This window comes from Salvelinus alpinus, chromosome 2 (genome assembly GCF_045679555.1).
Source record: "Salvelinus alpinus chromosome 2, SLU_Salpinus.1, whole genome shotgun sequence".
NCBI lineage: Eukaryota > Metazoa > Chordata > Actinopteri > Salmoniformes > Salmonidae > Salvelinus > Salvelinus alpinus.
Window position 1 is genome coordinate 9383924 of NC_092087.1, and position 12075 is coordinate 9395998.

Below are 12075 nucleotides of genomic sequence, written 5' to 3' on the forward strand. Positions count from 1 at the left end.
CAGCGGTCTAAGGCACTACATCCCTAGTGCTAGAGGTGTCACTACAGTCCCTGGTTCAGCGGTCTAAGGCACTACATCCCTAGTGTCAGAGGTGTCACTACAGACCCTGGTTCAGCGGTCTAAGGCACTACATCCCTAGTGCTAGAGGTGTCACTACAGACCCTGGTTCAGCGGTCTAAGGCACTACATCCCTAGTGCTAGAGGTGTCACTACAGACCCTGGTTCAGCGGTCTAAGGCACTACATCTCTAGTGCTAGAGGTGTCACTACAGACCCTGGTTCAGCGGTCTAAGGCACTACATCTCTAGTGCTAGAGGTGTCACTACAGACCCTGGTTCGGATCCAAGCTGAATCACATTTGGCTGTGATTGGGGGAGTCCCATAGGGCGGCACACAATTGGCCCAGCGTCATCCTGGTTAGGGTTTGGCCGGTGTAGGCCGTCATTATAAATAAGAATTTGTTCTTAACTGACTTGCCTAGTTAAATAAATAAAAAATGCAAGACATGCCTAATTAGTAGTCGATATTTTTTTGTTGTCTATCTTTTACATGGTGAAACCTACAGACAACTCCTTGGATCTGTATTTGCTGGGTACTCTACAGAGTATTGTCAATGTTGGTGTCTTAGCGAGGGGGAAAGGTCATTTGTTGTCATAGTTTCCCTCCATCTTTTCTCATGGTTCTATACCTACAACTGAAATGTTGCTGTAGAGATAAACTAACGATGTAAGGTGCATACAAGTCCATCATACAAGTCCATCACCTTTCACCGTGATGCCTTTAGGCAACTGAATGTTGCTGTACAGATAAACTAACGATGTAAGGTGCATACAAGTCCATCATAGAAGTCCATCACCTTCCACTGTGATGCCTTTAGGCAACTGAATGTTGCTGTACAGATAAACCAACGATGTAAGGTGCATACAAGTCCATCACCTTTCACCGTGATGCCTTTAGGCAACTGAATGTTCCTGAAGACAACTGGCTGATATTGTGAAAGTAAGTTGTAAATGGATCGGAATCCATAAGAAAGGATTTATCTGTTTAATAACACTGTTTAGTCACGGGGGCCCTTCGAGGCCCTATAATGCACAGTTACTTTCTGTGTGTGTGTGTGTGTTGTCACTTCAGGGACCCTTAATGCACATCTGCCTCCCCTTATCCCACCAAATGGACGTGGGCTACCATCATATTAAGAGCCGTTCTTCCTCCCGTGGTGGCCTAATAATGCCACTGTCACTCTCCCTGGTCCCTACAGTGCTTACCAGTCCCCTGACCCACTGACCATTCATCTGCTCCTTCTCTTGAGGCTCCCGAGGCTCAGGAAGCGGTGGGCGTGTGTCGGCATATAAGGCCACAGCTATATGCACCCATCATCCATGACAGGTTAGCTGGGGCTCCAGGAGAACGAGACAGACCAAGAGCATCTCACCTAAAGACTTGCGCCAGCATCCGAAGATAAGAGCAGAAACCAACAGAGATACCAACAGGTGAGATTTTGTTCTGTCCCTCATCCATCCATAATAGGGTTTTGATTTAAAAAAAAAACTTGCTTACCAGATGAAGCCTTCTAATATAGTCTTTCTTTATCTAATGGTTTCATTCCGACGACAGGTGTGAGCTCCGTCCTCCGTCCGTCTTCCATCCATCCATCCATCCATCCAACGTCCTCACCACCCACCCCGAGAACAGAAGCATGAACGTGGACACAGCGCTGTGGGTGGTCCTGGTGGGTCTGATCCTAGCCATGGCTGGGCTGGGTCAGTGTCTGCAGGAGGAGAGGGGTGTAGAGAACAACATTCTGCCGGGGGAATCAGGAGAGGTGCTGGTAAGACTGACCGCTACAAAACAAGTCTGGGGTGCATTCAGCAGGGTGCAATGTTTTGGAACATTCAGATAGAAATATGATATGTAGAACAAACATATATATTTTTTTACGTAGAATAAGGAATCACGTCGGCTCTATTTGTAGCATTTCTATCTGATTAACAACGTTTGGTTGTTTGACAGGAGGGTGAGCACGCGGACGGGTTTAACGAGTTGGACGATCGTCTCCTAGCCGCTGTGATTCACTCTCTGCTCCAGAGAAACACCAGGAACCCCTCTGTTCTCCACCAGCCTCAGAGGTGAGGATCTGTGTTTGTGTGTCACCTATTTTCCCTCACCAACCTCAGATGTACCAGTTCACTGTGTAATATATATATATATATATACTGCATATAAACATAACGTCACCTCTCACAGTCGAGTAGCCTATCTGTCACCGCACCGAACAATCACAGAATTACACAACTGAGTCTTTCCATGAAAAGGAGTGTCTTTCGGCCCTTTGATATTTAAAGTAGAAAATGTGCACCAAAATGTAATTTGAAAAGCCTGTTATATTAAATGAAGTTCCATGAATATAGATTACATGAAGAATTAAATACATCTAATTCTGGAGAAAAAAATAAATATATATTATATGAATAAAGGCATGCAGCATTTTAACGTGACTCTCCGTCAACCCTCTGTCACTTCTAGGAAGATTTCAACCCACTTCATTCCATCAATTCTCCCAAGTTTTACCACCATTGTAAAGCTCTAGTTATTTTGCTGCTTCATTTTCTGAAGATGATTATTTATTTAATGTGATTTAGTGATTCATTAACATCTATCCCTCATTTTAATGTCAACCCATGTTAATGTCCACCCTGTTACGTGACCTGAACTCTCATTTTAATGTCAACCCTGTTACGTGACCTGAACTCTCATTTTAATGTCAACCCTGTTACGTGACCTGAACTCTCATTTTAATGTCCACCCTGTTACGTGACCTGAACTCTCATTTTAATGTCAACCCTGTTACGTGACCTGAACTCTCATTTTAATGTCCACCCTGTTACGTGACCTGAACTCTCATTTTAATGTGGTGACACTATTCCTTTTTAAATATTGTTGTTTTCAATAGAAAACATTGAACATCTAATAGTGAAATCATAGTGTAAAAGCAGGTGAGATGACTCTACTCCTTATTGGTGTTTTGTGGTAGAAATCTGAGTTGGTTGAGTATAACACATCAACCATGTTACCCATAGATAGACAGGCTAGAAATGTTTTAAACAATTAGAGTTTTTTGTGTGTGTAGCTTGCATTGAATTGTCACTTCCTGTTGCACACACACCAAGTTCCCGTTCCCCCTGTCACAAGGGGATTTATGGCTGATTTAAGATGAAATCATCAACTCTGTTACGGTCAACTCTGTTACTTTATTTGGCACTTAATAGGCACTTACCATTGTCATTTTTTAATTTAACATCTTGAAATGGGAAAACGTGTTTTTTTATGGTGAACATGTGCTCTTTATGACAGAATGTTTTTTTATTTTTTTTTACACTTCTCAGAAATCATTGGAGCGGCCCAGAATGTAGTGGATAATGTGCATTTCGAAAATATTTTCTTCTATTCAGTTCCTTTCAATAGACTTCATTGCTGATTCTCTATTCAGAGTTCTCCTACTTTATTCAGGCAATGAAAACTATGTTGATCACATAGTGAGCCAGCGTGAATAGTAAAGTGTGAATGATTATCCATACTCAGTTCCACCAACTGCATTAGCAGTTCAGCTTCTCGGCGTCCATTATTTTGTATTTTATTTTACCTTTATTTAAATAGGCAAGTCAGTAAAGAACAAATTCTTACTTACAATGAGGGCCAGATACCCCGGCAAAACCCAGACGATGCTGGGCCAATTGTGCGCCGCCCTATGGGACTCCCAATCACAGCTGGTTGTGATACAGCCTGGAATTGAACCAGGGTCTGTAGTGACGCCTTTAGCACTGAGATGCAGTGCCTTAGACCGCTGCGCCACTCGGGAGCCCCCTATTCCCTATGAGGGACACTTCTTATGACCAGGGCCGTTTCGTTTAGGGTAGTGCACTACATAGGGAATAGGGTGACATTACTGCTATCTCCCCTGCAGGTTTGGTCGTGACAGCAGAGGAGACCTGCTGATGGGGGACAGGATACAGTCCAGAGACTGGGAGCAGGCTCCAGGACATATCTGGGGCATGGCTGTGCCGCAGAGATTTGGCAAGAAATAGGCTTTGGTTGAGACTCAACATCTCATCTCACACCTCTGCTGGAGATGAAGAATTTGGTTCAACACCCAGCAAATATAAGCTGAAAGTAAAATATGGACTCATACGTTATCCAGTACATAAATGTTCTCTCTCCCCTAACCTGCTGAGTTCCATTCCATTAAGCTGTATAGAACTAGGAGATCTTGGAACCTAGTAAATATCCACCATTTCTCTCAGATTTTAGCAGTGCTGATTGGTGCATATTGGAAATCTGGGAGAAAGTTGAAAACAAAGTAGGTGCGCTTGATTCGTCACGCCACACATTCGGGCGAGCTGAATCAAGCGCACCTAAAGTTAGAGCTGCTGTACATTGGCAGTGTACTTTTGATTGTTGCTCTGCCATTCTCTGTTTAACCAATAAAGGCTTCTGACTTGAACGTGTCTGTTATGAGTGTTATGGGTGATTGGAGAGGGTAAATACTGACTCAATATGAGCCAGAACAACCCTTTAGTGTAAAGACCCCGGAGTTTCTCTGATCCACCCCTGTTGAGCAACAAGCTAGGTTTCCGTCCAACTGGCAACAGATTTTGATGCGAATATTATAAAATCTGCATTAAAAACAACATGCGCATTTTCCCACCAGAAAAGTGTTTTCATCTAATTGACTTGTTGCGGATTAAAAGGCTGCGTGTGACGACATTGTGCACATAAAAATACATTTTGCAGGTTAAATTCCCATACACTGAATAAAAGATACAAGTTAAATGGGTTTCTGTTGCATTTTTAAGTCTACTGATGGTTTTATCGGAAGAAAAACGGTGTTAAATAACAAATGTTCCCACTCTGATGTTGACACATGAGTTCTAGCCATCAGCTCACAGATACAGTGTAGGTAAAACCTATATGATGACATTATTATGGACAAAAGAGCGAGATTATTTTTATTTGTCAAACGGCAGCCAAGCATCGGCCATCTTGTCACCAGAATAAAACCCTCGATATCTACTGCCTCTGAATTGGCGGACTCACTAAACACAAATGCTTTGTTTGTAAATGATGACAGAGTGTTGGAGTGTGCCACTGGCTATTCGTAAATAAATAAAAAATAAGAAAATCATGCCACCTGGGTTGCTGAATAGAAGGAATTTGAAAATATTTATATTTTAGTGATTACTTACTATATTTCTGTTATCCTTTTTATCAATCTGGACAACTCAGTAGTTAGTAGTTACTGTATTTTTGACTGTAAAACTCCTTATTTTTCCAACATCGCTATCAGTTAGCATGTGGAACATTCAGGGACTAAGCTCATCAACCTTTACACTGAAGAGTTGATGAGTAAATGTTTTGTTGTTGAAAGATGTTGATGTTGTCATTCTGCAGGAGACATGGTGTTGTCACTGTCCCACAGGTTACAGAGAGGTCATCATGCTGTCACTGTCCCACAAACTATATATGGATACAGACATTGACCCTTTCTCTCTCTGCTCATTCACCATCAAGCCACTAACACCTCTGTCTGATCTCAGCCAAATTACCTTGTTCATCAACAGAACAGACATGGAAACAACCACACATTCACAGCCCAGTAAGCTGTACAACATCAGCAATTCATACAGACCGGCCCAAAACAGCGCAGAAGAATACTGGTACGGCAACTGCACCGCCCACAACTGCAGGGCTCTCCAGAGGGTGGTGCGGTCAGCACAACGCATCACCAGGGGGCAAACTACCTGCCCTCCAGGACACCTAGAGCACCCGATGTCACAGGAAGGCCAAAAAGATCATCAAGGACAACAACCACCCGAGCGACTGCCTGTTCACCCCACTATCATCCAGAAGGCGAGGTCAGTACAGGTGCATCAAAGCTGGGACCGAGAGACTGAAAAACAGCTTCTATCTCAAGGCCATCAGACTGTTAAACAGCCATCACTAACATAGAGAGGCTGCTGCCTACCTACAGATTGTTATCATCATACAGACTTGAAATCATTGGCCACTTAAATAAATGGAACACTAGTCACTTTAATAATGCCACATTCAGAATGTTTACTATATCTTGCATTACTCATCTCATATGTAAAGTCAGCAAAAAAATAAACGTCCTTTCACCGTCAACTGAGTTCATTGCAGGAAATCACAGGAAATCGCAGGAAATCACAGGAAATCGCAGGAAATCACAGGAAATCACAGGAAATCGCAGGAAATCACACACAGAACGAGCAGTATGGCTGGTGGCATTGTCATGCTGGAGGGTCATGTCAGGATGAGCCTGCAGGAAGGGTACCACATGAGGGAGGAGGATGACTTCCCTGTAACGCACAGCGTAGAGATTGCCTGCAATGACAACAAGCTCAGTCCGATGATGCTGTGACACACCGCCCCAGATCATGACGGACCCTCCACCTCCAAATTGATCCCACTCCAGAGTACAGGCCTCGGTGTAACGCTCATTCCTTCGATGATAAACGCGAATCTGACCATCACCCCTGGTGAGACAACACCGCGACTCCTCAGAGAAGAGCACTTTTTGGTCCCGGGCATCTTTCTTTTGGTGTTTTTCAGAGTCAGTCGAAAGGCCTCTTTAGTGTCCTAAGTTTTCATAACTGTGACCTCAATTGCCTACCGTCTGTAAGCTGTTAGTGTTTTAACGACCGTTCCACAGGTGCATGTTCATTAATTGTTTATGGTTCTCTGAACAAGCATGAAAAACAGTGTTTAAACCCTTTACAATGAAGATCTGTGAAGTTATTTGGATTTTTATGGATTATCTTTGAAAGACAGGGTCCTGAAAATGGGACGTTTCTTTTTTTGCTGAGTTTATATACTGCATTCTATACTATCTATTCCATACCATCTATTGCATCTTAGCCTATGCCGCTCTGACATTGCTCATCCATATATTCATATTTTTTTATCCTTATTCCATCCATTTACTTAGATTTGTGTGTATTAGGTATTTGCTGTGGAATTGTTAGATATTACTTGTTAGATATTGCTGCACTGTCGGAACTAGAAGCACAAACATTTTGCTACACTCGCAATAACATCTGCTAACCATGTGTATGTGACCAATACAATTTGATATGATTTGAAAGCAACCAGCCACCAAAAAATACAACCACTCTTAGTTAACTTTCTGGATACCACATCCACTCACAGCAAAGAAGGCCTAAATCTAGCAGTAAAAAACATCAACAATATATTCAGGCAAACAACAAAAGAAGCACAACTGAAATAGATTTTAAAAAACTAACTAAAAAAGACCACAGATGACAACTGGTTTGATATAAATTGTAAAATTATCAGGAAAAAATGTACACTCATGACGCTTGGCATTCAGGCCAAATAGTTCAATCTTGGTTTCATCAGACCAGATTCTTGTTTCTCATGGTTTGAGAGTCCGTCAGGTGCCTTTTGGCAAACTCCAAGTGGGTTGTCAAACTCCAAGCGGGCTGCACTGTAACATAACAAAATGTTGAAAAAGGGGTCTGAATACTTTCCGAATGCACTGTACTTCCATTTTTATTCAATTTCCTCCAGTGACTATCTGATCGGAATGTATTCCTTGCGGTTTTCGCTCAGCCTAGAGGACTGATCCTGGTCGAATTGAAAGGACTGGCCGTGAATTTTGATCTCCTTTCCCCCCTGTGTCTTCAGAATGTTGACTTTGGTCTGATAGTTCCACAGCTTGAAGATTCCCACGCGAGGATATTTACCGTTCCTCTGTTTCTCGCCGATCCTATGGCATCGTTCCAGATCCTTCGGTGACATACCCACGTCAAGTTCCTCTGATATTAGTTTGACCATGTAGCTGGAAAGGTCTCCTTTTTCCTCGTCTTCCTGTAAGGACAATATTTTCATGTTGTTTCGTTTCATTCATTGTTTTCTTGCTGGTCCAATTCTTCTTCTAAAGATTGGCAACTATGTTTCCGGAAGGCTAATTTTGCTGTCTTTTTTGTTCATGCGCACCTTTTGTATGTAAATGTCTGGCATGTCGAGCTAATCTATTTGTGTAGCCCTTTCCTGCAGTAGAATGACCAAAGCGCCCTCTAGTGGCCTCATGGGTGGAATATTATAAATATTTTTCATAATTTCATAATAAATATACAATATTTCTCAAAAACGAATAGTTTCTATGTCAAATGGTTTTGTTATATTTCAGTCTTCTGTGATGTATATAAAGTGTAATATTAGGATACAAACTCAAAATGTAATACATTTCAACTCCATATCTGACATGGTACAGGTGTCTTCTTTTTTTAAGCCCATAGCCATGTGTGTGAAGTGTATACTTGTGTTTCAAGGTAGATTTGTTTAAAACTACCAAGAACCACTCTGTATGACCCTGATTCAGCCCACCGCAGTAAAATATTGACACCAGATTGTGGCAGTTTGTTTCTTTGGTGTGCATTGAGAGCATTTTAGCTATGTTTTAATGGATATCCTTTAGCTGGTCATTGAGAGCATTTTAGCTATGTTTTAATGGATATCCTTTAGCTGGTCATTTACTCTCCCATCTCCTTGTCTTTTCCTCTGGGGGAAGCCATAGCTTGTTGGATTCGTGTCGCCGCACCACTTCTTCCAGTTGATTGGTTGACTGTTGTACACAACGGACTGCTCACTCTCTCCCAGTTGATTGGTTGATTGTTGTACACAACGGACTGCTCAGTCTCTCCCAGTTGATTGGGGATATATAGACGTATCCATTTTAGAGGCTTCATTTGAACTTTGACATATAACCACAGTTTTGTCGGTACAAAACAGAGCTACTCACACCCCATGCATCCTATCGCTACGCGCATGCGCCTCGACAGAGAGTTTTTATACGTGAAAGTTTTTCACATAAGAAAATGCAAATTCAACAAGTGATGTGAAAACATGTCCTTTTCCTCACATGTGAAAAGGTGGTGTTAACATGTGAACTCTATATTTAATACCTGTGAACATATGGTTTCACATGTGAACAGCTGACCTAACATGTCTATTTTGTTTTCACATGTGAACATTTCACCTCAACATGTGAAAACAGTTATTTCACATTTGAAAATGCAATTTCACATGTTGTTTTTTGTAAGGTAAGAAATTAAATGGTATGGGGATTTTAAAGTAACGCTGTTCATCTCAAATAGTGTGAAATCTTTACTCGTTGACAATATGATTACATTTGACATGATCACTTAGTACTGCCTTTTCAATATGACCCCACTGGATTTGAACTCTCGACCTCTGGATTTGAACTCTCGACCTCTGGATTTGAGGTACACTGATCTTTCAGCGGCGCCACAAAGTCTGAAACCGTGAGTCTCCTCGGTGAAAAACCTTGAGCACGGCACATTGCCCATTTAAGTCGATAAGAGCGTCTGCTAAATGACTAAAATGTTAAATAAATATATATTATCTTTGCACTGCTATTTTAGTTATTAGTTAATCTGACTATTCTCTCATCATTTATTTAATGTACTTATTTCAGCAATTATCTGTATAGTTCTCTAATGTTTGTGGGGAATATTATTCTGTTTTAATATTACTCTTGAATCACAATGATAAATATAATAGTTTTTCTTGAATGCATTATAAAAATCTGAGATTTACTTTGAAGTGCTGAATGTAGGAATAGGCATACAGGTGAAATCAGTCATAGACTTTGTTGAGTAGCAGTGTGATCCATGAACTTAGAGGTTGTGAGTTCTAATCCCAGGTGAGGACTTGTAGAATAATAATTACTGTAAAAATAAACATATACTATGTAGTCGTACTATGTAGTTGACAGCACTGCAGCTATTTTGTTATGTTCCGTGGACATCCTAATTCCTCATTTTTGGTTTGCAGGACATCGTGTGAAAATGTGAAATTCACATGTGAAAGGTGATGTGATCACATGTGAAATCATGTGTTTTTTCCATAAGGGTTTGACATCAGTGGGTACGGGACGGTTTGCTTGCAAGTGACATGTGTTATGGAAAAAAATTGGTGGGAGCAGGGTGGGAGCAGGGTGGGATGTTCGGGGCCCCAGGGAGTGCTCAGCTCCCCCAGTTGAGAAGATAGCAACAAAAGTTCAACTTTGAGTGGGGTCTCTATATAACGCTAATTTAACCATTCTCTTATTTCTTTAAAATGTAGTGGTAAATATGTTTTACAGTGGTAAATATGAAAATAAAACTTTCCAAATGAAACAAACACCCCCACCTCTCTGTCATGGTTTAAACCATTTATTTCTATGTAGTGCTGTCCACTCAGTTGTATTTGGGACAAACCATTCCACCATATTTGGGACAAACCATTCACTCAAAATCTAAACCTCGACAAAATCTTGTAATAAATAATGTGGAAATTGAGTAAGTTGAGGAGACTAAACTGCTAGAAGTAACCCTGGATTGGTCCAAACATACTGATGCAACGGTACAGTAGCTAAGATTAGGATTAGTCTGTCAGTAATAAAGGGCTGATTTCTTGATATTTCTGTCAACAAAATAAGCCCTACAAGCCCTAATTTTGTCGCACCTGCCCAGTGATATGGTCAAGTGCCACAAAGAGGGATATAGGCAAATTACAGCTGGCCCAGAACAGAGCAGTGTGGCTGGCTCAGAACAGAGCAGTATGGCTGGCTCAGAACAGAGCAGTATGGCTGGCCCAGAACAGAGCAGTATGGCTGGCCCAGAACAGAGCAGTATGGCTGGCCCAGAACAGAGCAGTATGGCTGGCCCAGAACAGAGCAGTATGGCTGGCTCAGAACAGAGCAGTATGGCTGGCCCAGAACAGAGCAGTGTGGCTGGCCCAGAACAGAGCAGTATGGCTGGCTCAGAACAGAGCAGTATGGCTGGCCCAGAACAGAGCAGTATGGCTGGCCCAGAAGAGAGCAGTATGGCTGGCTCAGAACAGAGCAGTATGGCTGGCCCAGAACAGAGCAGTATGGCTGGCCCAGAACAGAGCAGTATGGCTGGTCCTGAAATGTACACGGAGAGCTGACATCAATGACATGCATGTCAATCTCTCCTGGTGTCACGCTCGTCGAAATAACAGGACCAAGGTGCAGCGTGGTGAGCATTCGTTTTCCTTTATTTTGCAATGTCGCCAACAAAACAATAAACAACAAAACAAACGTGACGCTCCGTAAGGCTATACATGCATTTTAACGAAGACAACTACCCACAACTACCAAAAGGAAAAAAGGCTGCCTAAGTATGATTCCCAATCAGAGACAATGATAGACAGCTGTCCCTGATTGAGAACCATACCCGGCCAAAACATAGAAACAGAAAACATAGAAATAAAGAAACTAGAATGCCCACCTTAGTCACACCCTGGCCTAACCAAAATAGAGAATAAAACCCTCTCTATGGACAGGGCTTGACACCTGGCTTAAAGTAGAGGAGAGATTGACTGCATCACTACTTGTATTTGTGAGAAGTATTGACATGTTGAATGCACTGAGCTGTCTGTTTAAACTACTAGCACACAGCTCGGACACCCATTCATACCCCACAAGGCATGCCATCAGAGGTCTCTTTACAGTCCCCAAGTCTAGAACAGACTATGGGAGGCACACAGTACTACATAGAGCCATGACTACATGGAACTCTATTCCACATCAGGTAACTGATGCAGCAGTAGAATCAGATTTAAAAAACAGATAAAAATACACCTTATGGAACAGCGGGGACGGGGAAGAGACACACACAGGTACAGACACAGGCATACACACACAGGTACAGACACAGGCATACACACACAGGTACAGACACAGGCATACACACACAGGTACAGACACAGGCATACACACACACAAATGCTAGAACACGCTTTCTACACACGTACATTGTAAAATAGTTGTATGGTGGTATTTTACATTTTGTATTGTAGATATGTAGTGGTGTAATAATGGTATATGATGTACTGTTTTATCTTTTGTTTTATGTGGGATGTAAGTGCCTTAATGTGTTTGGACCCCAGGAAGAGTAGCTGCTGCCTTGGCATGAACTAATAGGGAACCTTAATAAACCCCAGGAAGAGT

General features: G+C 42.0%; 1 protein-coding gene across 1 annotated transcript; it reads left to right on the forward strand.

The window, feature by feature from the left end:
- The first annotated feature begins 1307 nt into the window (after window positions 1-1307).
- npffl (neuropeptide FF-amide peptide precursor like) lies at window positions 1308-4725 on the forward strand. Its single transcript, XM_071361723.1, has 4 exons — window positions 1308-1489; window positions 1614-1827; window positions 2010-2125; window positions 3961-4725. Exons 2-4 carry the CDS (start codon window positions 1696-1698, stop codon window positions 4079-4081), a joined length of 369 nt encoding a protein of 122 aa, XP_071217824.1. The 5' UTR covers window positions 1308-1489; window positions 1614-1695; the 3' UTR covers window positions 4082-4725.
- Window positions 4726-12075: the final 7350 nt, after the last annotated feature.

What these genes read in the sequence shown, in the direction of transcription:
- npffl (XM_071361723.1), top strand. Translation starts at nt 1,696, where the DNA reads ATGAACGTGGACACAGCGCTGTGGGTGGTCCTGGTGGGTCTGATCCTA. An exon ending in GGGAATCAGGAGAGGTGCTG is followed by an intron (nt 1,828 to 2,009) that starts GTAAGACTGACC and finishes GTTGTTTGACAG; the next exon opens with GAGGGTGAGCACGCGGACGG. An exon ending in GTTCTCCACCAGCCTCAGAG is followed by an intron (nt 2,126 to 3,960) that starts GTGAGGATCTGT and finishes TCTCCCCTGCAG; the next exon opens with GTTTGGTCGTGACAGCAGAG.